This window comes from Ambystoma mexicanum, chromosome 1q (assembly GCF_040938575.1).
Source record: "Ambystoma mexicanum isolate Mex_15411 chromosome 1q, UKY_AmexF1_1, whole genome shotgun sequence".
Taxonomy (NCBI): Eukaryota; Metazoa; Chordata; class Amphibia; order Caudata; family Ambystomatidae; genus Ambystoma; species Ambystoma mexicanum.
This window is the reverse complement of record NC_090922.1, coordinates 1,462,559,427-1,462,571,669: the sequence shown is the minus strand read 5'-3', so window position 1 is coordinate 1,462,571,669 and position 12,243 is coordinate 1,462,559,427. Positions and strand designations below refer to the sequence as shown.

The 12,243-nt window shown below is 47.7% G+C and overlaps 1 protein-coding gene across 1 annotated transcript in view; it reads right to left on the bottom strand.

The window, feature by feature from the left end:
- UROD (uroporphyrinogen decarboxylase) overlaps positions 1-9,171 on the bottom strand; it is a 268,002-nt gene extending 258,831 nt beyond the window's left edge. Inside the window, exon 1 of the mRNA XM_069642357.1 lies at positions 9,011-9,171. Within this exon, the coding sequence (XP_069498458.1) occupies positions 9,011-9,033 (23 nt within the window). The 5' untranslated portion in view covers positions 9,034-9,171. The remainder of the gene's footprint in view (positions 1-9,010) is intronic.
- Between the last annotated feature and the right edge of the window lie 3,072 nt (positions 9,172-12,243).

Genomic DNA, 12,243 nt, shown 5'->3' with positions numbered 1-12,243 from the left:
ATGAGCCATTCACCTGACTGGGCGCAGGCAGCTCCTGATTAGCTTGGACCAACATTGTGGTCAGCCAGTCAGGCCCATGAGTTGCTGCAGCTAACCTTGCCATTTCCAGGAAAGCCTCCAGCTCCATGCTTCAGTATCCTGTTGCTGGGCTGCTGACCTTGGTGTGAACAAGTTCCAGCTGCCTGTCCTCTTGTGTTGCAGCATCTGCTCAGCCTCCTTTCTCGTGTCTCTCCTCGAGGCTGTTCTCCTTCGTTCCTTGGTGCTTAGGGCCCCCAATTAGCACTGTGCTTTCCGCTGGCTGCCCGAATGCCAACTGCGCTAGGGAGTGCCTCTCCCAGGTGGCTGGTGCAGAGCGTTGTTGCGGCGGCCTCTGTTAAACTTCGGACGCTTGCCCGAGTGCGCATGGAACTGCACAGCTGACTCCAACGTTCTTCACCCAGGCACCAAGGGACCTGCTCACGGCCCCTCCTTTCACGCGACGGATCCGTTCAAGCTCGCAGCCCCGCAGCTTCTTACCGGCCGGCGGGCACCTTTTTTGTCCTCAGCCGCGTCCTTGTTTTCTTCCAGGTGGCCGCGGCACCTACACTCGTCACGGCTCTCCGCTGGCGCCGCCTGCGCTGCTTCCAGGGCCTGGGCTCCTGCCCCGCCTTCCTCACAGCTCCGGCTGCAGGCGATTCCGGACCCGATACGGCGAGCTGCCCCTGCCCATCCTGGCCCCCCGAGCTCCGGCTCTGCTGGTTCCATGCTGCCGCTCAGCACGGTAAGCGTCCTAAGTCTTCCCGCCAGCCCTCGACTGGGCAATCCAACAGCAAAGTCCTTGACCAAACAAAACGCACTCCTCCTCTGCAAAAAAACGATAAAACGAAATCCTTCTCCTCTGCGTTGGTGATGCGGGCATCCTACTGCAGGTGCTGGATGCTCCCTGCCGTAGGACGCCCGCTCATTATAAAGGGCTTACTCCGCCCATTTCCATTGTTTGCCCTTCGCAGACTTTTGGTTGATTTTGGTACCGTTCCGCACCCGCACCCTCCCCTTACCCTGGGGGAGGGGAGAAGGGGCGAGGAGGCCCCTGCAGGAGTTACCGGACCGACTCCTCCATTTTCTTTTTTTTTTCTCCGTCGGCAGCTTTACTCTTGGTTTGTATAAATTTGAGTGCAGGAGTAAGCACTTTTTCCTCTACTTGTCTTTGCATTCCTGCAGGGCAGAAGTACATTAGTCACACTTGCATTAAATACAATCCTTAAAACCGTATGCCCGGTTTACATTTTTCAAGAAACTGCCACATGTGTTCTTTCCAACAGAAAGTGTGGAAGCCTGTCGTTTTTGGCAACACTGGCAGATGACTAACCGTCGTTGGCACCTAAATTGGCGGATTAGGATTCTGACTGGTATGCGTTGCTTTTTGCTTCAGGGCGTTCCACGGCGAGAGTTACAGCCTCTCGGACAGAAGCCACAGGAATAAACAGGAAGGTCTGGAGCCTTTTTAATCTCACGAGGGGGGCTGCTCGTCAGCCCAGATTGGGCGCCTCCTCGTTTCAGTTAGGAACGAGGCCAAAGGCATGGTTTTGAAACATTGGCGAATCTCATCAGTCTTGATAACTTTAATATAATAGGACTCAAGGGGAGGGAGTGGCGACAACTATCTAGAATGTTCGGTAGTACGCAGAGGTGGCTGGTAGTAACTAGGTAGGTTCTGTCCAGCTGAATTACTTGCTTTAGGGGAGATTGTAGTTTTACAAATTCTATAGCGAGAAAAACACCCCTATCGGGAATTTAGAATGGGCACATGTCCAAGGGGTTTAACTGCAATGCAATTCTCATGGCAGAGGCTTCTAGTGGCCAAATGTTGGCCCGGAACCCAGGGGTCAATTGTGCCTTTGGGTGATTCTGGGAAAAATCAGTATAACTCCAAACCTTAAATTGTAAAAATGTAAACTACACAATAATGCCAGCGTCCATGTCCTCCCTCTCTCGATGCCAACATGGCATCTGTACCAATAAGGCCCACATTCATGACCTCCGTCTCCATGACAACATGACATCTGTAGCAGTAATGTCCACGTTTATGTCCTCCCTTACCATGACATGGCATCTGCACTAGTGATGCCCACGTTCATGTCCACCCTCACCATGACGACATGGCATCAGTGCTAGGGATGCCCACGTTCATGTCCACCCTCACCATGACGACATGGCATCTGTGCTAGGGATGCCCACGTTCATGTCCTTCCTCTCCATGACATCTGTGCCAGTAATGCTCACGTTCATGTCCACCTCACCATGACAACATGGCATCTGTGCCAGTAATGCCCACGTTCATGTCCCCCCCTCTCAATGACATCTGTACCAGTAAGGCTGACGTTCATGTCCACCATGACGACATGGTATCTGGCTAGTAATGCCCACGTTCATGTCCCGCCTCTCAATGACGTCTGTACCAGTAAGGCTGACGTTCATGTCCACCATGACGACATGGCATCTGTGCTAGGGATGCCCACGTACATGTCCACCCTCACCATGACGACATGGCATCTGTGCTAGGGATGCCCACGTTCATGTCCTCCCTCTCCATGACAACATGGCATCTGGCTAGTAATGCCCACGTTCATGTCCCCCCTCACCATATCGACATGGCATCTGTGCAAGTGATGCCCACGTTCGTGTACTCCCTCTCCATGACATCTGTACCAGTAAGGCTGACGTTCATGTCCACCATGACGGCATGCTATCTGGCTAGTAATGCCCACGTTCATGTCCACCCTCTCCATGACAACATGGCACCTGTACTCAGCCTCCACGGGATGACAGACAGGCGAGATATTCCTCCTCTGCTCCCCATGCGCCTACCCTCCCAGAATGGGATGGCGTCCTGTCAAGGGCTGTGGACTGCCGCTTGCAAGAGAGCAAGAGAATCCCTGATGGAAAACAGAGCAGGTGGCTGTCGGCATGTGGGTGGCCAGACAACGCACCTGCTAAGGGGACCATTCCAGTTGCACCTGGTACTGGGTGACGGCTTTTCAGTTCAGGGTCGGAGTGGGGCATAACATTGTCTCGGGCACCAACGAAAAAGTGACCCACAGTTGCAAATGGGAATTCATTCCTTTTGCGACGTTGTTTGAATAGTACCCAAGGGGGATGTTTTGATCAAATGTGATGCAAATTGTACATTTTAAAGATGTATTCAGCTACACTGGTCAAAACTATTAGCCGCATAGTGAAGTTAACTCATCAAGCTGGCCCACATTGTCCAAAAAAGTGGCCCACTGACCATCAAAAATAAAAACTGCCCGGTATAATAATTTTGCGTTTTTTGGTTCGGCCATGGGCGTATTGCCCTATAAGCCAGTCCGAGCCTGCTTCAGTTACTGTCCCCTCACCTTCAAGCATACCTCATACTGTCTGTAGTGTCCAAAAACCGACCCCGTGCTGCTGTCAGTGTTATGCCCTCTACTCTAGGCCCTGCCTTCCTTCTCTGTTACTGCCCACTTGGGCGGTATTACGGTTAGAAAAAGGCCCCTTTGCTCTTCAATAATGACCCTGCATTTATCATTGGTGTGCATGGAATGTCCAGCACAGCTTCGGCTGGCGTGCAAGCAACACGGGGTCATGGCGGACTTCAGCCTCCTGCAACCTCCAGCCTACATACACTTCACCTCACACTTTGCACTGCGCCAGGAGTACACAGGTAAATAAATATTCAACCTCTCATGGGGTTCAACGAGCACAGCCTGGTGCTAAATAAGGAAATGCATTACATATCCGACCTAGGCACATAATACATAAAAGAAGAGGGTTGTTGGCTCCTGGGCATACGTAGTCACCCATTAAGTTACGGCCTTCAATTATTTTTCTTAGAACACACAATTAGGTTATCCATGCCAACCTTATTTAAACTCACGAATTGCCAGGGAAGGTTCTGCGGCACTCGAGCTACACACAGGAGACACAATTAAAGGGCCTGGGGCGTACAGAGCAGATAAGCTAACGGACCCCTCGCATCCACTGGTCTTATCTATGGCCCCCACTATCTCCCACTCCCTATCGCTCCCAAAAATACAGTGGCGACTCCCAGCCAGGCCCGGGCGTGCCCCCTTTCGAGAATATACGAGAAAACGCAGAGTCATAGTGACTAGCTTGTGGCCTTCGAACTCGGCCAAACAGAGAACCCCATCCCCACCCCCCTGCCATGGCCCACTGTGCACCCTGAACAAAGACACCGCGAAAACACCCTCTCTAGCAGAGACCTCATGGGCACATGCAGGACTTTGAGGAGCCGAAAAAATCATGTTCTGGAGAGAGAATGCACTACAGGTTAAGGGGCTATGGGAGCTGTTCAGGGGCGAGGCCGACTTTTGAAAAGTGGACTCGACCATTTTCTGTGGGAGGCTGCCACGAGGTGAGAGGGGCTTCACCAGAGTGTATAGCTTTTGAAGCTTGCCAGGTGGGTTCGAAAGAAGCGAGAGCCCATGGATATTGAGAATGACCAGGCATGAGGCTGCACTGCGAAGAATGAGACTCCACCACAGTCTCCAGGGCTACCGAGACTGCCTTTTGAGGAAGTGCGACTATGGCTCATGAGGCTGGCCATGGGGTGAGAAAGTCGCATGAGCGAGGCTCCATTACAGTCTATGGAGCCACTGAGAATGGCCAAATGCGAGACCGCCCTCTCCATTATGCGATTCAAATTTAAGGAGTGAAATTGGAAAAGTAGGGAACATCCCGTGGCACAAAAGGACACCCCAAAATATTTTTCTTGCAAATGTCCCCTTTATCTCGAGAACTAAAATGTATACTTTTGAGGAAAGAACAAGCCCTGCAAGCACACAGTAATGTGTTACTCCACCATACGCGAGTCAGATCTGCTGACTGGCCAGGGATTATCTCAGGTGGCCCGAGGTGCCCTGAAGTGCAAAACGTGTTGGGCTTCCACTCGTCGCAAACCTTCAGCGTCTTTCAAACAACCTCAAGGGCACCAATCTCCGGGCAAATCTTCACCCCCATCAAATTCAGCTCCATTAACTTCAATGGTCTCACCCTTCAAACACATCGTATGCCACCCTCTTTGGAGTCTCACTCCGCTGAGCAGTAAGCCTTGGCACCCAGTCTCAATAGCCCCTTTGAGCTGAAAGGTTTCTCGCACCTAGATATCACAGTTACAGTTGGACTATTTACACGTTGAGTAATGGAGGTAAAAACCTTAAACTGTCACTCACATAGTAGAACCTAGAGATCTTTGAAGATGCCCAGACAAGGCCCATGGGAGGTGGGTGACTGAGTTCTGCGGAAGATCAGCGAGCAGTAGTAGTGGTTTGTCTGCATTACCAGCTTTAGTTTTTTTTTTTTAAAAAAAGGGACTGAAAGCCATATTTGGCTTTTTTCCATTTCCCTGGAATATCTTGGGCCCAGAGCTCGGGAGAGAGAAAAAAAAGAGCTCATCCAGAATGATCTTAATATTTATTTATTCTGCATTTGTTAGGCGCCTGTACAACAACATAGTGTTTCAAGGTGCCTCAAGGCAAAATGTAGAAGGGAACAATAAGACAGGAAGTGTACAATCGTGGTCCTACTAGGGACGGATGCCACAGTTGACTGGGCAGGGGCCAGGTACCTGTCAGATTCATGAAGGGCCAGGCTGCCAGTCTCAGCAGCAGTGGGGTGATTAGCAGGGGAGGAAGAGGGAACGAAGTAGAGAAAAGCAGAGTTTTGAGAAGTTTCCAGAATTTAAGGAGGTCCGGCTCAAGTCTGAGTGGGGCAGAGAGGCTGTTCCAAAGAGAGAAACCAGTCAAAGAGAGAGACCTGCTCCCCAGTCTCTGCTTGGAGAAGCGTTTGACAAACAAGAGAGTTGGAGTTAAGAGGAGCGAAGGGCTCTGGCAGGGAAGTATTTAGGGAGAGAAAATTGAAGATAGTGTAGTCCTAGGCCCCTGAAAGCTTCTAAGTTGACATTGTTTGGCAACTGTAGATACCCCTCAAGTCACACTCTTTTGGCGGGTGTCACCCACTATATGAGCAGCGGTTTCACCCGCCAAGCCCCATAACATGCCCATATAAGCCAATGGGCTAACCCGCCAAAAATAAAATTGGGAGTTTTCATCCGCCCTGGGTCCTCAAAAGGTTGAGAGCTATGCAAATATATCCTTTAAATCACACCAATCCGAGTGATGCAAATTCTCTCAGAAAGGCCTTCTTGAATGCAACAGGCATTCTCTTGATCTAATGCAGAAGTACTTGTGAGGATATACAACTTCCTTCAATAAACTGCTTGTGCAACACCCTGCATGTCCATTCTGTGGTTTCTACCATTATCAATACCAGCTGGGAAGCCGTTGAGTGTATCCCTTACTGCACCAATTAGGACATTAGGTTGTCTTGGTTCTCCTTCCAGTTTAACATGTAGAGGCTTGGGTCATGCAAGTACCGATAATAAGCATACAAGGCCTGTGCCACCAGGTAATACAATTCCAGGTCTGGGTTCCCAAGCAACTGCGTCATCTAGCGGTTATGTTAGGATTGACAATCTCACCCTCGGCTGGTTTGCACCACAGACAAGTTTTTTTTAAGTAGCTGGCATATCGTCTGGAAAAAGGATAGTATTTTCATGGGTACATTCACAAATAAGGATAGCAACTTAAGCAGTCTCACCATGCCGATTATCCCCGGCCCAACATTGAAATTGAGAGTGTTCCACATGGCAAAAGTTCTGCTCAATCTGCTTTAACCGTGCTGTGTGATTTAACACTTTTAAACGATATATTAATACTCAAGTATAGGACCGTGTCAGAGCACCAGAGAAGTTAACCCATGTGTACGTCACACTTAGTGAGTGGTAACACTTCGGATTTCGTTGGGTTAACTTAACTCTGAGATCTCTCTAAAGGATTGAACTCCACTGAACAGAGGGTCCAGTTTTAAAGCATAGCGTCAGGTCATCTGCATAACAGGACACTAGTATGCGTATGACGTAAATTTTCAGACCCCTATCTATATGCCCATCTCTAAGGGCGCAGTCCAGGGGCTAGACTGCCATCATTTGCATATTGTGCGTCCCTGGCATGTGCACCTAGCTATTGGGAAGGCCACCGAGAATACACCAGGACTATCGATTTTGGCGAGATATCTTTATACAGCTTCACAACCATTTGCAAAAAAAAAATTAAATACCTGCCCCACTCCTATTTTCTGGAACAAAGTGAATAACTTGTCCCATTCCAGAGTATCAAGCGCTTTTTGCATCTCTAATAGGAGTGATACTACTGGGACATCAGGAGATATGTCATGGGGTAGCGTAAACAGTCTACAAAGGTTATAGTGTGTTGCTCTACTGGGAATAAAGCCAGATTGATCCAGGGTTACAATTTCTGGCATAAATGGAAGGAGTCTCAGCAGGAGCAAGATTATTATAGTTCACATTTAGCATGGACAGTGGCTTGTACGAGGAACAGGCTTCGCCATTCTTGCCACGTCTTAGCAATACTAATATACTAGCCTCATGTAATGTAGGTGGAAGACGGTCCTGATTACAGGTCTGATACAGGCGCAGCAGTAAAAGCACCAGACTACCTGCAAACTGATGGTAGAATTCCACGCTTAGGCCGCACGGGCCAGAGTATTTATTTACCAATGGTCAGTTCGTTAATGGCCTCTTTGATTTCTTCTATAGTTTAGGTCGTTCCAACCACATAGACGATGAGGGAGGCTTGGCACAAAAGTTAATTTTCAAAAAAAAAAGAATCACACAAGGCGCATACCTATTTCTAAAACCATTTTTCATAGGAAAGGAGGAATCTTTGATACCAAGTGGTGGCAATCTGCATATTGAAGTATATGGATCTTTAATCATGAAGCGGCAGAAGCAAGCTCCCCTCAAGAAGAGGCTTTCCTATGCTACCGGCATGACTGTGGGCACACACGTCCCATTTTGTAGCACAGATGCCTGCTGTACATGGGCCACCTTGTTAGTACCTCATACCATCAAAGCGCCAACAGCCCCACACAGAATGGTGCACGAGACATCTCAGCACCACGACAGTTGGATAACTAGAACCAAGGGCACCTGCCTTGCACCCCCAACTTTACCAGGTCTCCATGCACAGGTGCTTGGCCCGTTGGGTTACTATTATAAATTGAAAGAAAAAAAAAGCTCTAATCATACTCCATTTGCTCAACATGTTTCAATAACGGTGTACATTTTAGCATGTTCGTTTGCTATATAATTTCTAAAAAGTAAAATATTATTTTAGCCTTGAGCAGCCAAATACTAAACACATATGTACCAACTGAAGGTAGGTGGCTGGGTATGAGGACAAGTACTTTAAGGAACACCTTTTGTTTATATTGCAATGAGTGTACAGTGTTGCGGTTGGACTGCGGTGTGCGACACATTGGAGAGGTTTGCTCAAGATATTGTTCCTGAAACTGCCTTGGAAAGAGACTACACAGGGGATCTGGAAGACAATTAAATAATAATGTTGCATATTTAGGGTCGTACTGGGTGGTAACGGCCCACAGATCAAGTCAATAGGCCGGAGCGATGGATCACCCTCAAACGCAAGTCATGGCCATCCGATACAGCCCAAAGAATGGGGTATTCAAACTATTAGCATCTCGCAGAAAAGGCCCCGTGACCCACCAACGCATTTGTGAAGTTAGCACCTAGGTATATAGGTCACCATTTACACCTCGTGCTTAAAAATGTATACATATTTTTTTAAAAATCGCAAATATCAGCATTCCCCAAAACATATCGAAATGATGGAGTTCCACAAGGCTTGCAACATTTCAACAGCCCTACATCTAGCCACCAATAAAAGTGTTCCCAGCCAGCAGGAGTATAAAGAGATATCAATGAGCGTTAAATTCCGAAGAGGAGGCTCGAACATGAATCCTCTCCGGCCGCAAGTCAAAGCACAAATATGCATGACCCATCCGGCTTTCCGTCCATGACTTTCCTTCATATATAACAGTGATAAGCGGGTAGTGCGCCTACGCCACCTGTCGTCACGTGGGTACTCACGGGGTCTGCTGGTCCACTTCCATACTGCGCTTCAGCCGGCGGCGGTGCGACACTGACAGCCGAACGCACGTTTACACAAGAGGACTGCTGCTGCCAAGCCCGCCCCCGACCCGCTCCACCTTACGAGACCCGATGGTAATGACGTCTCTACGCAATAGGGCGTGGCTTCTTCCGAAGCATTTCCTATTGAACAGCGCTCTTGGATAGCCCCGCCCTCTACTCCTAATATGGCGACAGCGCCCCAACCCCGACCCCCTCTCCACGCCCACTCGCGAATCTAAGGTGACTGTGGGTTACAGTTACCATTGTAAACATAGAAAAGGGACACCATCGCGCCACCAGGAGGTTACCGGTGACACCACAAGTTGCACAAGTTGCAGAATGAAACTGCATGGTTGGGGGTCTCTGGCTTCAGAACCTAATAACGACGCCCCATGCAAGGTGTATGAAGTAGCTTAGCCAGCCCTGTGGTTTATTCTTGCGAAAGTGTTACAGTAGGGGAAATCGAAACTAAAAGTCTCTATATTTACATACTTGCCAACATTTTATGACCAAAAAGCTCAGCTGTAGGATTTTCTAAGTTAGAACAATGGTAATTAGCATGGAAAATGAGATCACTTGACCAGATAACATCTCAAGAAATAACATCACATGTCATATGCATAGCTCTCAACCATTTGTGTTGCAAAGGCGGGTGAAATCACCCGATTTTGTTTTTGGCGGGTGTGACGCCCATTGAAATGAATGGGAGTGCTGGAGGCTTGGCGGGTGAATCAGCCTTTTACAAGGCGGGTGACACACGCCATAAGCGTGTGAGTTGAGAGCTATGCATATGGCACTAGATCACAAGGTTCTAAGCATAACAATTTGAAATAAATAGCATAGGTAATGGTTTGAAATGTACGCTTTGCCATGCTGGCCTTACAAACTGTGCTTGCTGGAGCCCTTCCCACCATAATTTCCCATGGGCATACATGCCAACCCTCCTGATTAAGTCAGGAGACTCCTTATTTCATATATGCCAACATTCCGATGCACCTGGGAGGGAGATTTCATAAAAGAAATCAGGCGACAACAATTTTCCCATAGGAACGCATTGGGAAAATAATTATTTTAGGCGTGAGAAGTTGAAAAATAGCAATATTTTTCACTGTAAAATCGGGAGTCTCACGCCTAAATCGGGAGGGTTGACATGTATGTTATTTTTCTGTGAAAAATGTTGATATTTTTCACGTTCTCCCGCCCCAAATAATTCTAGCCTCAATTCATCACTATGGGAAACTTTTAAGTCTCCCGGTTTCTCAGAGGAAATCTCCCTCACAGGTACCGCGGAATGTTGCATGTATGGTTGGGTATACCAAAGTGTTACTACCTTCTTGCATTTGACAGCAGTTCCTCTGCATCAGCCACAAAGAAGGATTTATAGATTTCCAGTGGGCATTTATTGTTTCCACTCCCTGATGGCTGGAAATCGTGCGATAATTGGTGGCAATAAGACCCCCCTTGTATTTGTTTGTCTCCATTAAAATGTATGCACCCCATGGGTGCCTTGGACTTTTTTCTGCTCCAGGCAAGGCCCCCACTTCAACCGTCATGTTGCAATGGGTCGTCACACATCTCTAGCCGTGCCCATCCAAGCACAAACACTGTTAACACCAGCCGACGCCGCTGAAATACACTCAACCCATTCTGTTGCCAAATCTGCATGCAGGCCATAGTCTTTTTTGCGTGCTCCATCAAAAATACCCTGCATGTGCTCCATGAAAAATACCTTGCACACCAACCACGGTCATTGTATGCTGACTTCATTTGTGTTCCATACCCTCCATATGTGTGTTCTCTGTTCTGCACACATCATCTAAACTCTGGACATGTTTAATGTACTACCTCAGACCCTTTGGAGTTAGCTTTCTTCCCATGTGCTATTTACTTCTGTACTCATGGACTTGTGCTTCGCTTACCTGTTGGGTGTCCTGACCCAGGTTTAAGCTATCATGCTACAACATTTGGTGCTGTGGGCTTAGAAAATTCAAGATGGCAGAAAACCCACATGTGCGCCGAAATCCAGGAAAGCTGCGCAGTTTGTGCGTCCACCGAAATGGTTGCCTCACTTGCCACCCACCAGTGCGAGAATGAAAGGCCGGGTTGCCATGAGGGAAATGGGTTGCCAAAGGAAAAACAGTAGCGCCGGTTAGCTTCAAAGCGCTTTAAAACCACCATTGGACTACCCGCACAGTAGTCTGAAACCATTGGGAATGGAAATGCTGATTGCCAAATGCAACCTAGAATGGTGGGGAATTCATTTCTTAAATCTCAAAAATGGGTGCAGTACCAGTACTCACCACTATCCAAAAGCCGGCATTTTAAAACCACACCAGGTTTTACTTTTTTGTGTAAAACTGAATGAACCCAAAGCAGGCTAAAGAAAGACTTACTGAGAGGTGGATCCAATGTAAAGTTATATTCTGAAGTGACTTGAAGGTTTATAACAAGACTGGCTGCGCTGTGGATTTCAGCAGTTTAAGTAAATTTGGACTGAAAGACACTAAAAAAAATCTAAATGTTTAAATTGACTGAGTGACCTACTTTTGAGTGTCACATAGGTTGCAATTGTTTAAATGTCATAGTTTTAAACTTAGAATCAGCCTTCTAGCTGCATATGTGAAAATGTTTAGTTTTATTTGAATGCAGAAACTGGGGAACAGAAATGACAGCTTAAAGAGATTCCAATTTGCCTGGCAACTACCCCCATCAGGAGTGAAACTTGAGTCACAGCTGTGTTCCCAGGCCTAGCTGCCCTTTTGCTGCTCACACTAAGGATATGCCATCTATCTGATAATTGAATTACCTGTGCTCTGCAGGAGAGTGAACAATGCAACTCCCTTCACCCAGGCAGAGGGTTTATTGAGAGGATCATAAATGGCTTCCTCTTGAACAATGAGCCTCTCCTGACTCAGGCAAAGGTTTTATTACAGCAGTCGTAAAATGTAGCTTCCTCTTGGCAGAAGCTGGGAGGAGCACTGCCTGTGAGAGCAAGCTGGCTTGGCAGAACTGGATAAACCAGTATTTCTACCTTGTGCTGAGAGGAAACCACACCCCTTTGGAGCCAGAACATAACTTTAAAAAGATGGATCATTCATAGAGCGGACATGTGAACATTTTATAAATGATACCATAATTCTTGTGAATTTTCTGCCCACATTTTAAGAGGTTTTTCGACCCGGTGGCGTGTT